The sequence below is a fragment of the Diceros bicornis genome, chromosome 6 (assembly GCF_020826845.1).
Source record: "Diceros bicornis minor isolate mBicDic1 chromosome 6, mDicBic1.mat.cur, whole genome shotgun sequence".
NCBI classification, from domain to species: Eukaryota; Metazoa; Chordata; class Mammalia; order Perissodactyla; family Rhinocerotidae; genus Diceros; species Diceros bicornis.
Window position 1 is genome coordinate 79,540,074 of NC_080745.1, and position 13,500 is coordinate 79,553,573.

Here is a 13,500-nt window from a genome sequence, read left to right on the forward strand (position 1 = left end):
ATAAAGACATAGATAGGTTAAAAGTAAAAGAATGGAAAATGATATCCTATGCCAGCAGTGTCTGAGAGTTCTAGTTTCTTCATATCCTTGTCAACACTTGGAATTGCCTGTTTTTCATTTTAGTTATTCTGGTGGGTGTGTAGTAGCATTTCATTGTGTTTTTCCTTTATATTTCCTTGGTAACTAATGAAGTTGAGCACATTTTCATATTTTTATTAGCCATTGGTATCTTCTTTTGTGAATAACCTGGTAAAGGTTTGTGTGTGTGTGTGTGTATGCGTGTGCATGTCCATTTTCCATTGTGTTGTCTTTTTCTTATTGACTTGTAGTTCTTCATATATTATGGATTTAATCCATTATTTATTGTCTCTGCTGATTTTTACTTGTAGTGGCTTGCATTCTTATGCTTGGTGATCTTTGATTGTGAGCTCATTGTTTGCTCTTAATCTGTGAGAGGCCTGTGGGTCTAAATATGTTAAACTTTCCTTCAGAGAGGATTTTCTTTTGCTTCTGCTAGTATACAGGGAATGCAAGTGGCCTAGGACCTCTTCATCCTTCTTTTAAGTGGTGGGACTCAGAAAAGGCTCAAGTTGATCTATACATTTCATCTTGTGGCTGGCCCAACTTGCTTAGGTTTGTGAGAGCAATGTTACTCTTACTATCTGCCGTCAGTATCAGCCTCACCTTCCTAGTTGCCCAGTCTCAAGCCCTAGTTCTCTACCCCTCAAGCCATAGCTCATGGCTTTTGCTTATGTTTTTCTTTTTGGAAGGAATGTTAGTCATAATGCTAGAAATGGAAGACTGTTTCTTCACTATTTTTCACATTAAATGTAGATATAAAATAATTTTTGAAAAAAAGTAATTTCAGAATATTCATAGGGTTAGAGACTTAATTAGGAAAAAGGAATATTGATTTTAATTTCTCACTTTTAAATTAAAATATATTTTAATTACATATGTGCATTATAAAGTTAATGTCTAATTTTAGAGCAAGAAGAAATCTCAGAGGTCGTTTTTTTTCTGTACTTAAAATTTTTCAGGTGAGGTTCAGAGAGGCTAAATGATTTAGCCAAGGTTATTCGGCTTGTTAGTGGCCAGGACTAAAACAGAGGTCTTCAGACAGTACTATATTTTTCCCACTAAACCATGTTGCTCTTTTAATTAACCTAAAATTATTGTGTCTATTATTTATTCAGTCTATCTACCTTATTTTCTTTGTAGGAGTTTGGGTTTTTTTTCCCCAAAATTTTATATAATCATTACAGAATTATAGAGAACTAAAATTTCTTTCCAAATTCTTTAGTGTTAGCTTGAAATTCTGATGATAGAAGCTGCATACCTGCCACTATTCATGTAATAAAAGATTACTATAAAAGTTTCTGAACTAATAGGGTGAAATTTTCTTTTAAAACAGACTTAAAAGAGAATTAGAACTTTATAAGGAAGATGACATGCAAAGTGTTTATGAAGCTCTCCAAACAGAAATAGAATTTTTGGAGTTGGTAAGCCATTATTGATTCTTTAACTTCCATTCAGCATTATTTTACCTACTGGTAAGAGTGGTTTTACTGGTGCACATATCATTGAACTAGTGTTTAGCCCTTCACATGGATTTGTACTAGATACGAAAAACAAAATAGCAACAACAAACAAAACTAAAGTCAGAATATAAATCTGTGAAGTGTTTTGAGTTCCTGGAGAGTTAGGTGCTACATAAAGCAAGTTATATTCAAAGAGAATATGTACAATTTCAAACTAAGTTAAAAAAAAATTCAAACCTGACCTCACAACATTCCCCTGACTGAAACTGTTATTAGAGGATTAGTGCACTAAAGGAGTTTAACTATCGTAAAGCTTATAAGCTTTTTGTTTTTGATAGGCATAAATTATACTTTTATTATATTTGATCCTATGATCTCAAGAACTTTGGATGCAGTTATTGGAAACTTATTTTCGGGTTGTGTGGGGGCACTTTAAATTGCTTTTAACCTCTTACTTTGGTTGCTTATAAAAAGAACACAATATTTGCCATGCTCTATTTTAATAGAAGACATATATAGCTAGCTTTAAAGTATGCTAAAATATAGTTTTAATTTAATATTTTACTTGCTTTGTTTCATGTTTATTTTCTATGAACATTTTTTGTTTAAAATGTTCCAATAGGTTATGTTAGGGTTTATATTTTTTTATAAAAACTTTCAAAAATAAAATTTAGAAATGCACAGAGTTATTGTCGTGCTAAATTTACATAAATTTTATGTAATTTCTTTATTAAAAATTTCATTTTCCTCATGAATAATTATTATATGTTTTCGTTTCAGACATTGGCACAGAAAGATCTTCAGGAGAACAAATAACTTGTGGAGAATTGATTAGCTATCTAAGATTTGATCAAAGCATCTTAGAATCAAATCTTCATGATAGATACGTGAATGATACCCATTACAACAGATTCTTGTGAAAAATGTGAGGTCCAGAATGTTGAAAGTTGTTAATACCTAGAATTGGTTTATTAGCACTTTTAAAAAATAGTTTTTTGTTTTGTTACTTGCTTGAACTTTAAGGGTTCTTTTGTGGTTTGATTTGCTTTCTAAAGGAGGAAAAAGAAGTAGATACCGTGTTCTCAGGCTTCTCATGTGTCCCTGACCCTTAAGCTGATCTATACGTTCTGATGTTGTTCATTCTCTCTCTGTTGCAGCTTACCCCAGGTCCAATCAAACACGCATAGGAAGAAATGCTCAGATTATTGACCCAGTTTTGTTGGTGTCATTTCCACCATCAAAGTTGCTTGCTTTCGTTTTAATCCTTCTCTAACCATAAGATGTCTATTGACAGAGGTCCTCTGAGGTTTTCGTTTGCAAAAGCCAGTTTTCTCCACTTTTCTATAGATCTGTCTGTTGAGTTAAGTCTGGGGCATCTGCAGCCATTTTCCAGCAGTTTGTGCCCGCCAGTTTTTTTCCTAATGCTGGTGTTGGTTAGCAAGAAATAAGTCATCTGCTTGGGGAGGTACATAATCTCCTTACAGCCATCAGGAGTCATTTTCGCTGGTGATCTGAAACATTGCAACTGAAAACAGTGTACTTATGTTTAGATCAAACTTGGTATTGCCACCAAATTTCCAGCATCACATCAGTATCTTTCTGCTGTTAGCAATCTTGACTAGGAAGAAACTAGTATATTTTCACTAGTTTCTAAAAAAGTGTGTTGAAACTCTTAAAGGGACTAGATTGCAATAGGTGAGGGAGGGGAACAAAACCTATTGGGGGATATATTTCAAAGTACTGAGTGCAAATGTTAGAATCATGTTTTGTTTTGTGGCTGTAGTCGAATTAGTTTAACATCAAATATGGGATGTTTACAAATGTCTTATATCTACTGATATTAAGGTAGAGTACTTAAGTCTAGTTTCAGAGCAAGTCTTATTTTGGCATAGCTTTTTTGTATATGCGTTTTACACCCTTATTTTTTAAAAATTAGCAAAGTTAAAACTCTCCTTTGAGATGTGTAGCAATTGCCATCTGTTTAAATAATTTGCATTTTCAGAAGTGATTTCTATTTTGATTCTTTAAATATTTAACAGTAAATTATTTTTTCTTAAGAAGAAGAAAATTAACGGTACCAGAGAATTGCAATCTATTTTATATGCAAATATAGAGTAGGATATGGTTATTGGGATTAGTCATGACTTCAGTTCTGTCTTATTTTAGTCCATTTATCTACCCACATTCTAAGTTCTAAGTCTCGTGAACATCTATTATTAAATATGTATCATATTATTAATATGCAGATTGAGTTTACACATAAAGCCTTTTTGACTTAGAGTAATTTTTGTTCATTATTGGTTTTGTAGCTAAAATATTAATGTGAACTAGAGACCTGCCATTTATTTGCATAACTAACATACAATGACTTATATGCAGAATAAACTCTTGCTGATGCAACTGTCCTTTCATGTGTGTGTGTCATATAGAATATCTAGATTAAATATTCAGTAATGAAATCAGGACTCATATGAATTGAATTTGAGAAAAAATGGAAGGTTCAGTATTTTTATTATTTCAGAAGGCTTAAAAATGCATATTTTAAGATTTAAACTAATTTTCAAGTAATCGAATGATTATTTTAGCACTGCATGGTAGAGTAATACAGAGCATTACCCATGTGATACCAATCAAAATAACTGGGACTATTAGAATCAATGTAATCAAAGGAACAAGTTCACTGAATAAAGGAAATACAACAATCAATAGAAACCACAGTGTACGAAACTAAACTGCACTGTCAACATAAAATAGCAGTAGATTAGGTCTGTTCTTAGATTTTTAAGAATTAGTTAATTCATAAAATTCTTAAGTAGGAAAAATAACTGAAATTATCTGGGTAAAAATGTGTCTCAGACTGACTTTAATTACTCTGGAAATAAGACTTTGGCTATACAGAAAGGCAATTTTTAAGTGACTGCTCATTCATTAGGTAAACTCACCAAATTTTCATTACCCTTACTTATAACCAAAGCTCAAACTAACCCAGAGTAACACTGATACTGCTCTGAGGTCCCTGGCTTGCCACCACAGTTCTTTTCTGTAACAGAAGTTCTTTCAGAAACAACTTTTTAATTCACAGCTCTCCGTGGAGGATAATATTGGGATGTGTAGATAGTTTCCTGCATATTTTTCTAGCTGATTAATGGAGTTAGTTGGCTAGAGGGAAAACAGCAACAAAATTATAGGATGTAGATCATGACCACTGGACTAAAAATTCCTTTCTTCCTTCCCTGGCCTAATTATTGAGATGGGAGGAAAAAGCAAAGAGAAAGAAAAGCTTTAAGGTACAGTATGTACAATCAGGAATATTTCTATACTACTCATTGTTTTGTCATTAGTTGTGTTTTCTTCTGTAAAAGAAACAAAAATTGAGGAGCATTTTGTCTGCCTGTCTTTTTTTCCGTGAAACTTGAAAAACCATGATGAGATTCTTAAAAGTCCAAAATAAAGTTGAAATTACTGTATTGTAATGAATTGGAATCTAGAAATGTCTTAAAACAAGAGTCAACTGGGATTGGTAATTTATTGTTGAGTGGAAATTATGCTGTGAAAAATCTATTGAGTCTCTTACCAGAAAGGCAATCAGTAATTCAGTCGGCTAGCTGCAGATGGACAGGGAGCATGCACTGGACAGACCCTGTTCTAAGCTTAGGCTGAGGACAAAGTCCCTTTCTATTTCATACCAATCAATCATACATAACTGTGTCACATTATTATGAATAAGTCATTTACTTGCAGTCCAGAAAACAGTAGCAGTTCAGTGACATGATTGGAAATAAATATGATATGATTTTTAATCCTAGATGTACGAGGGTAAGGTGTTCTGTCATTCAAATATTTATTTATAGTTTAAAATTAGAAATTTGAAGTTGTTCAATGTACTAACAAGTATTTTAACATTTGAAGCTGATCTATTTTAGGTCAATTTTATGTTTCTTCTTGACTTTTTCATCCTAAAATCTCAAATGAAGCAAATACGTTTGCCTCTCAGTGTCTGGTTCAGAACATTTTCTGTGAAGGGAATTTTTTCAGGATGTGAACTAAAAATGAAAAATATTTTTTGTCATTAGCCTGAAGCAGGGATTAGGTCTTGGAGTTTTGTGGCCCTTTTATCTTAAGACACAGATTTTTTTTTTTTTTTTTAATGGAAGAACGGTAAGGATGAAGTTATTTTTGAAAATGTTGGAGGTAGGAATGTATAGTTAGTTGCATTTGTGCTTTCTAAACATAATGTTTTCAAGTTAAGTAAGTTTTTGCTTGGCCTGCTAATGATCACATCATACCAGTGAAGAAGCTTTATTTTCTTATTTACTTTACTGACATTTGACAAAAGAATAATATTGAGATGGCGTTGACGAATATATGAAGGAAATAATGTAATAACTGCCTGTTCCATAAGGGAGAATCAGGATTTCATTTGTTTGTTTTCTGTTGTTCGTCGTACTGCGAGTTATATTCATTAAACATGAGGAAAAATTTTGCAGGGTAATGCTGGTTGTAAGAACATATTTACTTTGATTGGAGGAAAAAAAGAAAAGCATAACAAAGAAAGCCATGACTGATGGTAAAACGCTCTCCTAGCTGCTGCTGTGAAAAGTATCAAGAGCAAACCTGTCAGAGCCACATGCTTATTTAAACAACTGCTTTTGATACATAGCAAATCTATCTTTAAAAGACCTTTATGAAATTGACAGCACCAGAATTCAAATGTCTGGGAAAATAAAGAGTAAGTAAAAATGTGAAATTAATAACAATGACTGATGTAAGTAGCTATGCAAAAGGAGACCCATAGAGTGGGAGAAAAATGATTTTATTTTTTTCTTACAACCAGAAGAACTATAGTACTCAATTAATTCTGAGTTAATTATTTTCATACTTGTAATAAATTGTCATTCTAATTAGTTGGTAAATAAAATCTTGTTAAAATAAAATCCTCTTAATCTACATTTAATAGATGCAAATACAATTACCATGGAATATTTCTGGATATGGCTTTGTGATTGCTGAGAGAAACAAAGTATTTGCAAATTCAAACCACCATTAAATGGTGTGGTTGTTGACAGTTTTCGTGGACTTTAGACAAAGAAGCTCCTGGTTGGAAATGGGTGACATGGGAGTAATCATAGGGTCAGTGTAATGTCAGCTCTAAAATCTGGTGCCAATTAAAATTTGTAAAATACCAAGGTTATATTTATAAAAACATTTTTATCCAATAAAATCAAAGCTCTTTATTGAGATTCTAGTTGGAGACCCAGCATATATCCCAGTTTCTGCAGAAGGAACTGAGATTATGATTGATGATCTGATTTGTGTGAGGTCACAGGGGGCAGTGGGCCTCTTTATTTACAGTTTAACTGCTTGGGCTTTAGTTCGAACAACGTTAAAATATATTGCTTATGAAAATTTGCTTGTAATAAAATCTTACACAACAGGTAAATATTAGAAGATAAGAGAAATTTGACAATCATTTAAATCACCCTTTTGGTATCAGAAAACATTGATTAATCCGAATCAGCACATGTGAATCTTTAATTAACTAAGAATGTCTTTTATAGTCCGTGAGGAGAAAGGGGCAAATCAGTACAAAACAGACTCAAATCAAGTATTATTGAAAATTCACCTTCTGGGTATCTCTTGAAATTAATACCTCTTCACCCCCACGTTATTACACTTTCTACAGATTTTTTTTTTTAGTGCTACCCCGTGGTCGTTGATAATTTAAGGTGATAATTTGAGGGATAGCATTGTCTTAAAATATCAAATAATAAGAGTTATATTCATTCTTCAGTACTTGCTAAGGTAGGAATGTGGACTAACGGAAAACTTGCAGAAAGATCAACATGGAAAAGAATCTGTGATTAACCTGAAATGTGCACTCTTGCTCATTTCTTTCTTTTCCCCTTCTCTTCTTCCTTCCATCTGTTCTTTCATCCTTCCGTCCATCCGTCCTGGCTCCTGGCTTCTTCTTGGAACTCATGTCATACCGCTGGCCTCCTGGCACATTCCTCTCCAGCCACTCTGGCCTTCTCTCTGCTCCCCACATAGGCCCGGCTCACTCTGGCCTTTGGATCGTTTTGGGAGCTGCGTTCCCTCTGCCTAGGATGCTGCTCCTCCTGATCTCTGTATAGCTGTCTGCTTCTGTCATTAGACGTCAGCTGAAACATCACCTCCTCGGAGAAGCCTTCCTTTAAGCAGTCAATCTAAAGTAATCATGTGGTCACATTATCACATGCTTTAATTCTCTTCATACTACTTGTGATTTCTCATATCTTTCTTGTTTGTTTTTCTTCTCTATTTATCACCACTAAAGCATAAGTTCCATGAGAGGAGGGGCGTTGTTTGTCTTATGCTCTACTTTTTCTCAGAGCCTAGAACAGTGTCAGCATATAGGAAGTGTTTAATAAATGTGTGTTGAAATATGACTTGAATTAACTTGTTCATTTAACCTGTATTTATTAATTGAGAATTTAAGTATAAATTATTGATTCTCTAGTTAAAGAAACTGGATTCGTTTAATTTTGATTCACTTTTTTGGTTGAATTACCCTATCCTCTCACTTCTTACTCTTTCTGAGCCTCTGTTTACTTAGCTGAAAAATGATAGTAATAATGTTTGCTAATTTCAGAACCTATGTTGAACAACCAATATAAGCATTGAAAAGAAACTAGAAGAAAATAATGATCCCGTATCTCATCATGAAAAAAGTTTGTGAGTCTCTCAGTGGTCACAGCTTTCTGTTATCAAGCTGTTGATTGGCAGGTAATAGTTACGAATGCTTACTTTCCACCAGCTGCTAGAATAGGAAGTGAAAATTGTAAGTTGCTTGCAAGCTATGAATGTGCATTAGAGTAGCTTAAAAGCATTATTTCTCCATGGTAATAGAAAATTTAGAAATGTGTTTGCTTCTGACTATGATTTATTAAATCTTTCTGGTCTGAAAGACAAAGTGTAAGCAATCCTGTTTTTATTCAGCATCATATTTAGAAAAATGTATGAGTGCCATCTGCTGGATTTCTCTGGTACTACCTTGAACAAGATGATAAAATTGGAGGAAGTTTGGGAGTGACAAATCCTTATAAAAGAATGATCATTCTTTCTTTCCTCCCTCCCTCCCTCCCTTCTTTCTTCCCTTTCTCCCTCCTCCCTCCCTCCCTTCCTTCCCCATTTATGTAGGTATATATTTTAAATCCCTCTATGTAATTTTCAATTTTTGTTTTTTTGTGTGTGTGAGGAAGATCAGCCCTGAGCTAACATCCATGCCAATCTTCCTCTTTTTGATGAGGAACACTGGCCCTGAGCTAACATCTGTGCCCATCTTCCTCGACTTTATATGGGATGCCGCCACAGCATGGCCTGATAAGCGGTGTATTTGTGCGCGCCCAGGATCCGGACCCGGGCCACCAGCAGCAGAGCGCACGCACTTAACCGCTACACCACGGGGCTGGCCCTACTAATCCTATATATACATCCAAAATATAAATTTTGTCCACTTTGCTGTCTATCTTTCCGACTAGAACGTACGCTTCATGAAGGTAGGGATTTTTGTCTTGTTTGCTGCTGTCTCCCCAGTGCCTAGAACAGTGCCCAACACATAGTATGTACTCAAATAGCTTATCTCATAAATAATGGGTTTGCTTTGAGTGATTTTATTTTTTCTTCAATAAATATTTTATAAATTATATTGGTAGGGACATATTCTTGGTGTTTCTGTCAACTCTAATATTTATAATGCTAAAATAAGTATAATCTTTTCATCATTGACACACACTCAGTTTGACTGTATCTCACTCTGTTTTAAGGTGAACAATTAACACCTACTAAACAGGATATCGTGGTAGTTGTGGCATGGGCCCCAAGGAGACCAAGACATGGTCCTTGTGCTTATGGAACTTATACTTCTTCTTCCTGAGGGTTGTTAAGGGGTTGTTATGAAATGACAAAACAATTCACACTCAGAGTTGCTAGATTTATTCCTCAGTGAAATAGGAGGTGAGTTTAGTTTTATTGCACTTTGCTTTACTTTTCTGAAGGGCATCAGTGAAACTTGGCAATGATTCTTGAGGAGTTCTGTATATTTCCTAATCTGTGAGCACTTGACTTGTGTGTGTATTGGTGTTAGAGAGTCCGAGTTCAGAATTCCATCCTTGAGCTTTCATGCGAGGTGCTTTACATAAATCATCTCTAATCTTTACCACTATCCTAAAAGATGAGAAGGCTGATGATTGTTTTACAGCCAAAGAAGCAGAGGCTGCAAGGCTAAGCAAGTTACTAAGATAATACAGCACCAGTTTCAAAGCAGATTTGAACCCAGGACTACCTGAACTCAGTACTCTCTAATAAATGCTACATTTCCCATTTCAGAATACCGGGGGACTGATTTGCCTGGGTTTGGAAATGCAGCAGCGAGCCATCTCTTTCATAGATGTAGAGAGCCATTTACTAGGTACCAGGGATATTTAAACTGCTTCTTCTCCAATGGAGGCCACTACTTCCTTCTTCCCGGCAAGTGTGGAGGTAACTGGAATAGATATATTCATTCCTCTCAGATTTTACACAAGAGTTCCTTCCTCTGCCAAGTGTCATCTGGTACCACCAGGCAAATTGAGCATGCCTTCTGGGCCCCACAGAACTTTTTCTGAATGTGTGTTATAGTATTATCCAGCAGGGGTATAATTATTAGTCTCCTCTGGATTGTGAACTGTATGAAGGCGAGAATTTTCATTCATCTTTTCATTTCGAATCCATACCAAATGCCTTACACATAGTAGGTACTCAATAAATGTGGAAGATTTCATGCATATAACTGACTTCTACTTCACATACTTAATGGGTTGATTAGGTTTTATAGACTGGCCTGGAACCTAATCATTTTTGATACCCTGGGTGAGGGAAGATGTATGCTAAGATTTAAATAACTTAATGAACATTAACTTTTGAACACTAAGGGCCTACCTTTATTTCTTTCTCGAATTCTTGTTCTGGTGATTTTTTCCCTCAGACTCAGGTTTGTACTCAGTACATCCAGTTGCTGTTTGCCATTCACAGTAGCACCTTGATAGTGTTGAAAGGGAAAAGGGGAATACTTACTAGTATGGGAACATTTTAAAAGGAATGGGGGAAGCTTCTTGAAAGAATAGCTGATGACAGACTGCCAGAATGAGAGAAATAGTGTATACATACGGACCAGTGGAAGCAGTTCTTCTAAGGAAAGGATGTTTTGGGTAACTCCATTCTGCAAGTGTAGAAAAAAGCAGACTTGGCCAAACTAAAACAGTGTTATGCAATGATGATGATGTGCTAAACGGGCTACATGTACATGTTTAATTCAGTTCTAATTTCTGTTTTCATAAAACCTCATTAATTAGGTTTAACTGGGAATGTACTTATTTGAAATAGTGGAAAACTGAGTCAGTTTTTGTTCTAACAAAAAAATGTGATGATTTTATTTTTACTTTGCACACTAAATTAATGAGGGTCTATTGGCGTGCTTTAGAGCGTACGATAAGACTAACGATGGGTTTATGTACATTGGCTAGTCAATTGTATTGCTGCTGTGACAAATTACCACAAACTGAGTGGCTTAAAGCAGCACACGTTTGTTATTTTACAGTTCTGGGTCAGAAGTCTGATGTGGATCTCACTGGCAGAAAGCAAGGTGTTGTCAGGGCTGCATTCCTTCTGGAGGCTCAGCTGGTGAGCAGACTTAATTCCATCTGCACCCTTAATTCCTCCTTGCCATGTGACTTAGCGTATTCATAGGTTTTGGAGATTAGGATATGGACATCTTTGGAGGGGGTCGTTATTCTGCCTACCACATCAGTGGTAGATTTGCGTTCTCTAAAACAGGTTAAGCTGTTTTCTAAATTGTGCAGCATATTTTGTGTTAGTTTTCTAAGCAAGTCCTTTTAAATTGAGTGAAAAATTCAGTATTAATTAGTGACATGTTACTCTTTATGTTTCTGTGGCCCATCTCCTGGCCTGCAATAAAGTAAAAACATAATGTAGTTGAGTGATTTTTTTTCCCCCTCCCAGGAAACAGGGTCCTGTAGTCCTGTAACAGAGGCTTTTTGTGGGCAGTTGCAAGCTCGATCTTTCTTTCCTCCTTCTCCATCTCCTCCTCCTCCTGGTTGTTAACATCTCTGCTTTTCCTTTCCGAGCTTCTCCCAAACACGCTTTTGTAATTTTTTCTCTTATTTTTCACCTCTACTCTTGTTGCCCATACTTACTGTTTTATCTCTTTTACTGGATTTCTTCCACTCTTGGGTAGTAAGTGAAGCTGTGTCCCCTTTGTGTTTTAGATTTTAAAACTTGATGATTACTCCCTAGCTGAATCTCCCTTTTCTGGTCAAAATCTTCATTTGGGTAAAAATGGTCCTAAAGAACGTAAAACCTCAGAGTGACCTATATAAACTAAAGCAAAAATATCCACCCTCAAAGTATCCTTTGGGAAAATCACCTTGTTGGTTCAAATGTTTGAATCTGTTTTTATTTAAAAAGACAGAAGATACTGCCAAGTAATGTTAAGTAACAGACCTGTGTGTCTCTGAAGGGTTTCTGTCCTGTTGATTGCCTTGGCAGAAATCCACCTAGTGACTTACCATATGTATCTATAATATTCTTGAGTAAACTTGTTCTTGTGCATTATTCACAGAGCTTTTAAGTATATTATCACAGTCTTCAAGTTAATGAGTATTTTTTTGAAGTTTTGCTCTGGTTGATGCTGTGTGGGTCGCACACACAAACAACCAGATGTGGTCCAAATCTGTGAAAAGCTTAAATTCAAGTATGCTGTGTTGCATTATGAAATCAGCTTTGGTTTTTCTTCTAAATAAATATTTTTATTTGCTTTTAACTCACCTTATTTCAAAATGGTCATGTGATAGCTTTAGAATAAGGCCGACTTGCAGTCCTATTCTGGCTTTGCCCTTCCCCTGTGGCCTTGGGCTAGTTACTTAACTCTTCTGGATTTCAGTTTCCTGCTTGAGAATAAAAGAATAAAGTAATATTTATTTTATCAGCTTGTTGTAAAGATTCTATGAGACAGAGTATATAAAGGAACAAGCATAATGCCAACATTGGGTATACACTCAGTGCATCATGGTCATTTTAATTGTTGTTGGGCAGAAGATCGTATGGAACAGATAGAGAGTACGTTAGCATGATATTAATGTTTTTAGTGTTGCTCTTTATACACAAAGATGGACTTTCTGGTTCATATAATTTGATTTCTTGCTTTGAGTCACCAGAATTTCGCATGTGTTGCTTGTATTCTGGATCCGTGACACACTTGGCTGTGGTGGGGGAGCAGACTGAAGCTGTGGTACAGATTTTCCTGTGCAAACATAGTAGACATCTTTTGCCAAGTCTGAAACAACTAAACTGACCAGCCTAGTGGAACTTTTGGGGATGGTTCAATTTGCTTCCAGGCAAATCCTGTTTGTTTTATACTCTGAGATATAATTAGAGTCTCGGAACATGGTTTACTGGACACTAAAGACTCTTCTAACTTCCTGTTGAAGGTGGCATATTGAACACAAACTTTTACCTCTGCATCTTCCCCCAAACTCCACTAATACAATAGTAAAATGATTTTCTCTTAAAGACCTAAAGGGCAACGGGAAGATAATGTAGAGGAGTTGATAGTGATACGATTTTGGAAGCTGGGAAGTAGATGGATGAGTGGGAAATGCCTTAGCAAACTTGAGAAAGTGGATTCCAAACCCAGAGAGAGAAAAATAAAACCGTCTTGATTTGCCTCTACAGAATTCTCAAAACACTTGGAAATTGGCAGTACTAGATACCTCCAGAGGTGGAGGTGAAGGTGGGACTGAAAACAAAGGGATTAGTTGAATGTATGTTTAAGAAACACTGAAATCCTCGGATCTTATTCCTCATTCCAGCAAGGGAACAGCACCCCCCGCCCCCCAAACCTGGCAGAAGATTTTAGATTTATTTT

At 35.5% G+C, this 13,500-nt stretch overlaps 1 protein-coding gene across 1 annotated transcript in view; it reads left to right on the forward strand.

Annotated features, from left to right (window-relative positions):
* Positions 1–2,382, forward strand: part of CCDC172 (coiled-coil domain containing 172) — a 54,261-nt gene extending 51,879 nt beyond the window's left edge. Inside the window, exons 8-9 of the mRNA XM_058544078.1 lie at positions 1,415–1,502; positions 2,322–2,382. Coding sequence (XP_058400061.1) covers positions 1,415–1,502; positions 2,322–2,357 — 124 coding nt within the window. The 3' untranslated portion in view covers positions 2,358–2,382. The remainder of the gene's footprint in view (positions 1–1,414; positions 1,503–2,321) is intronic.
* Positions 2,383–13,500: the final 11,118 nt, after the last annotated feature.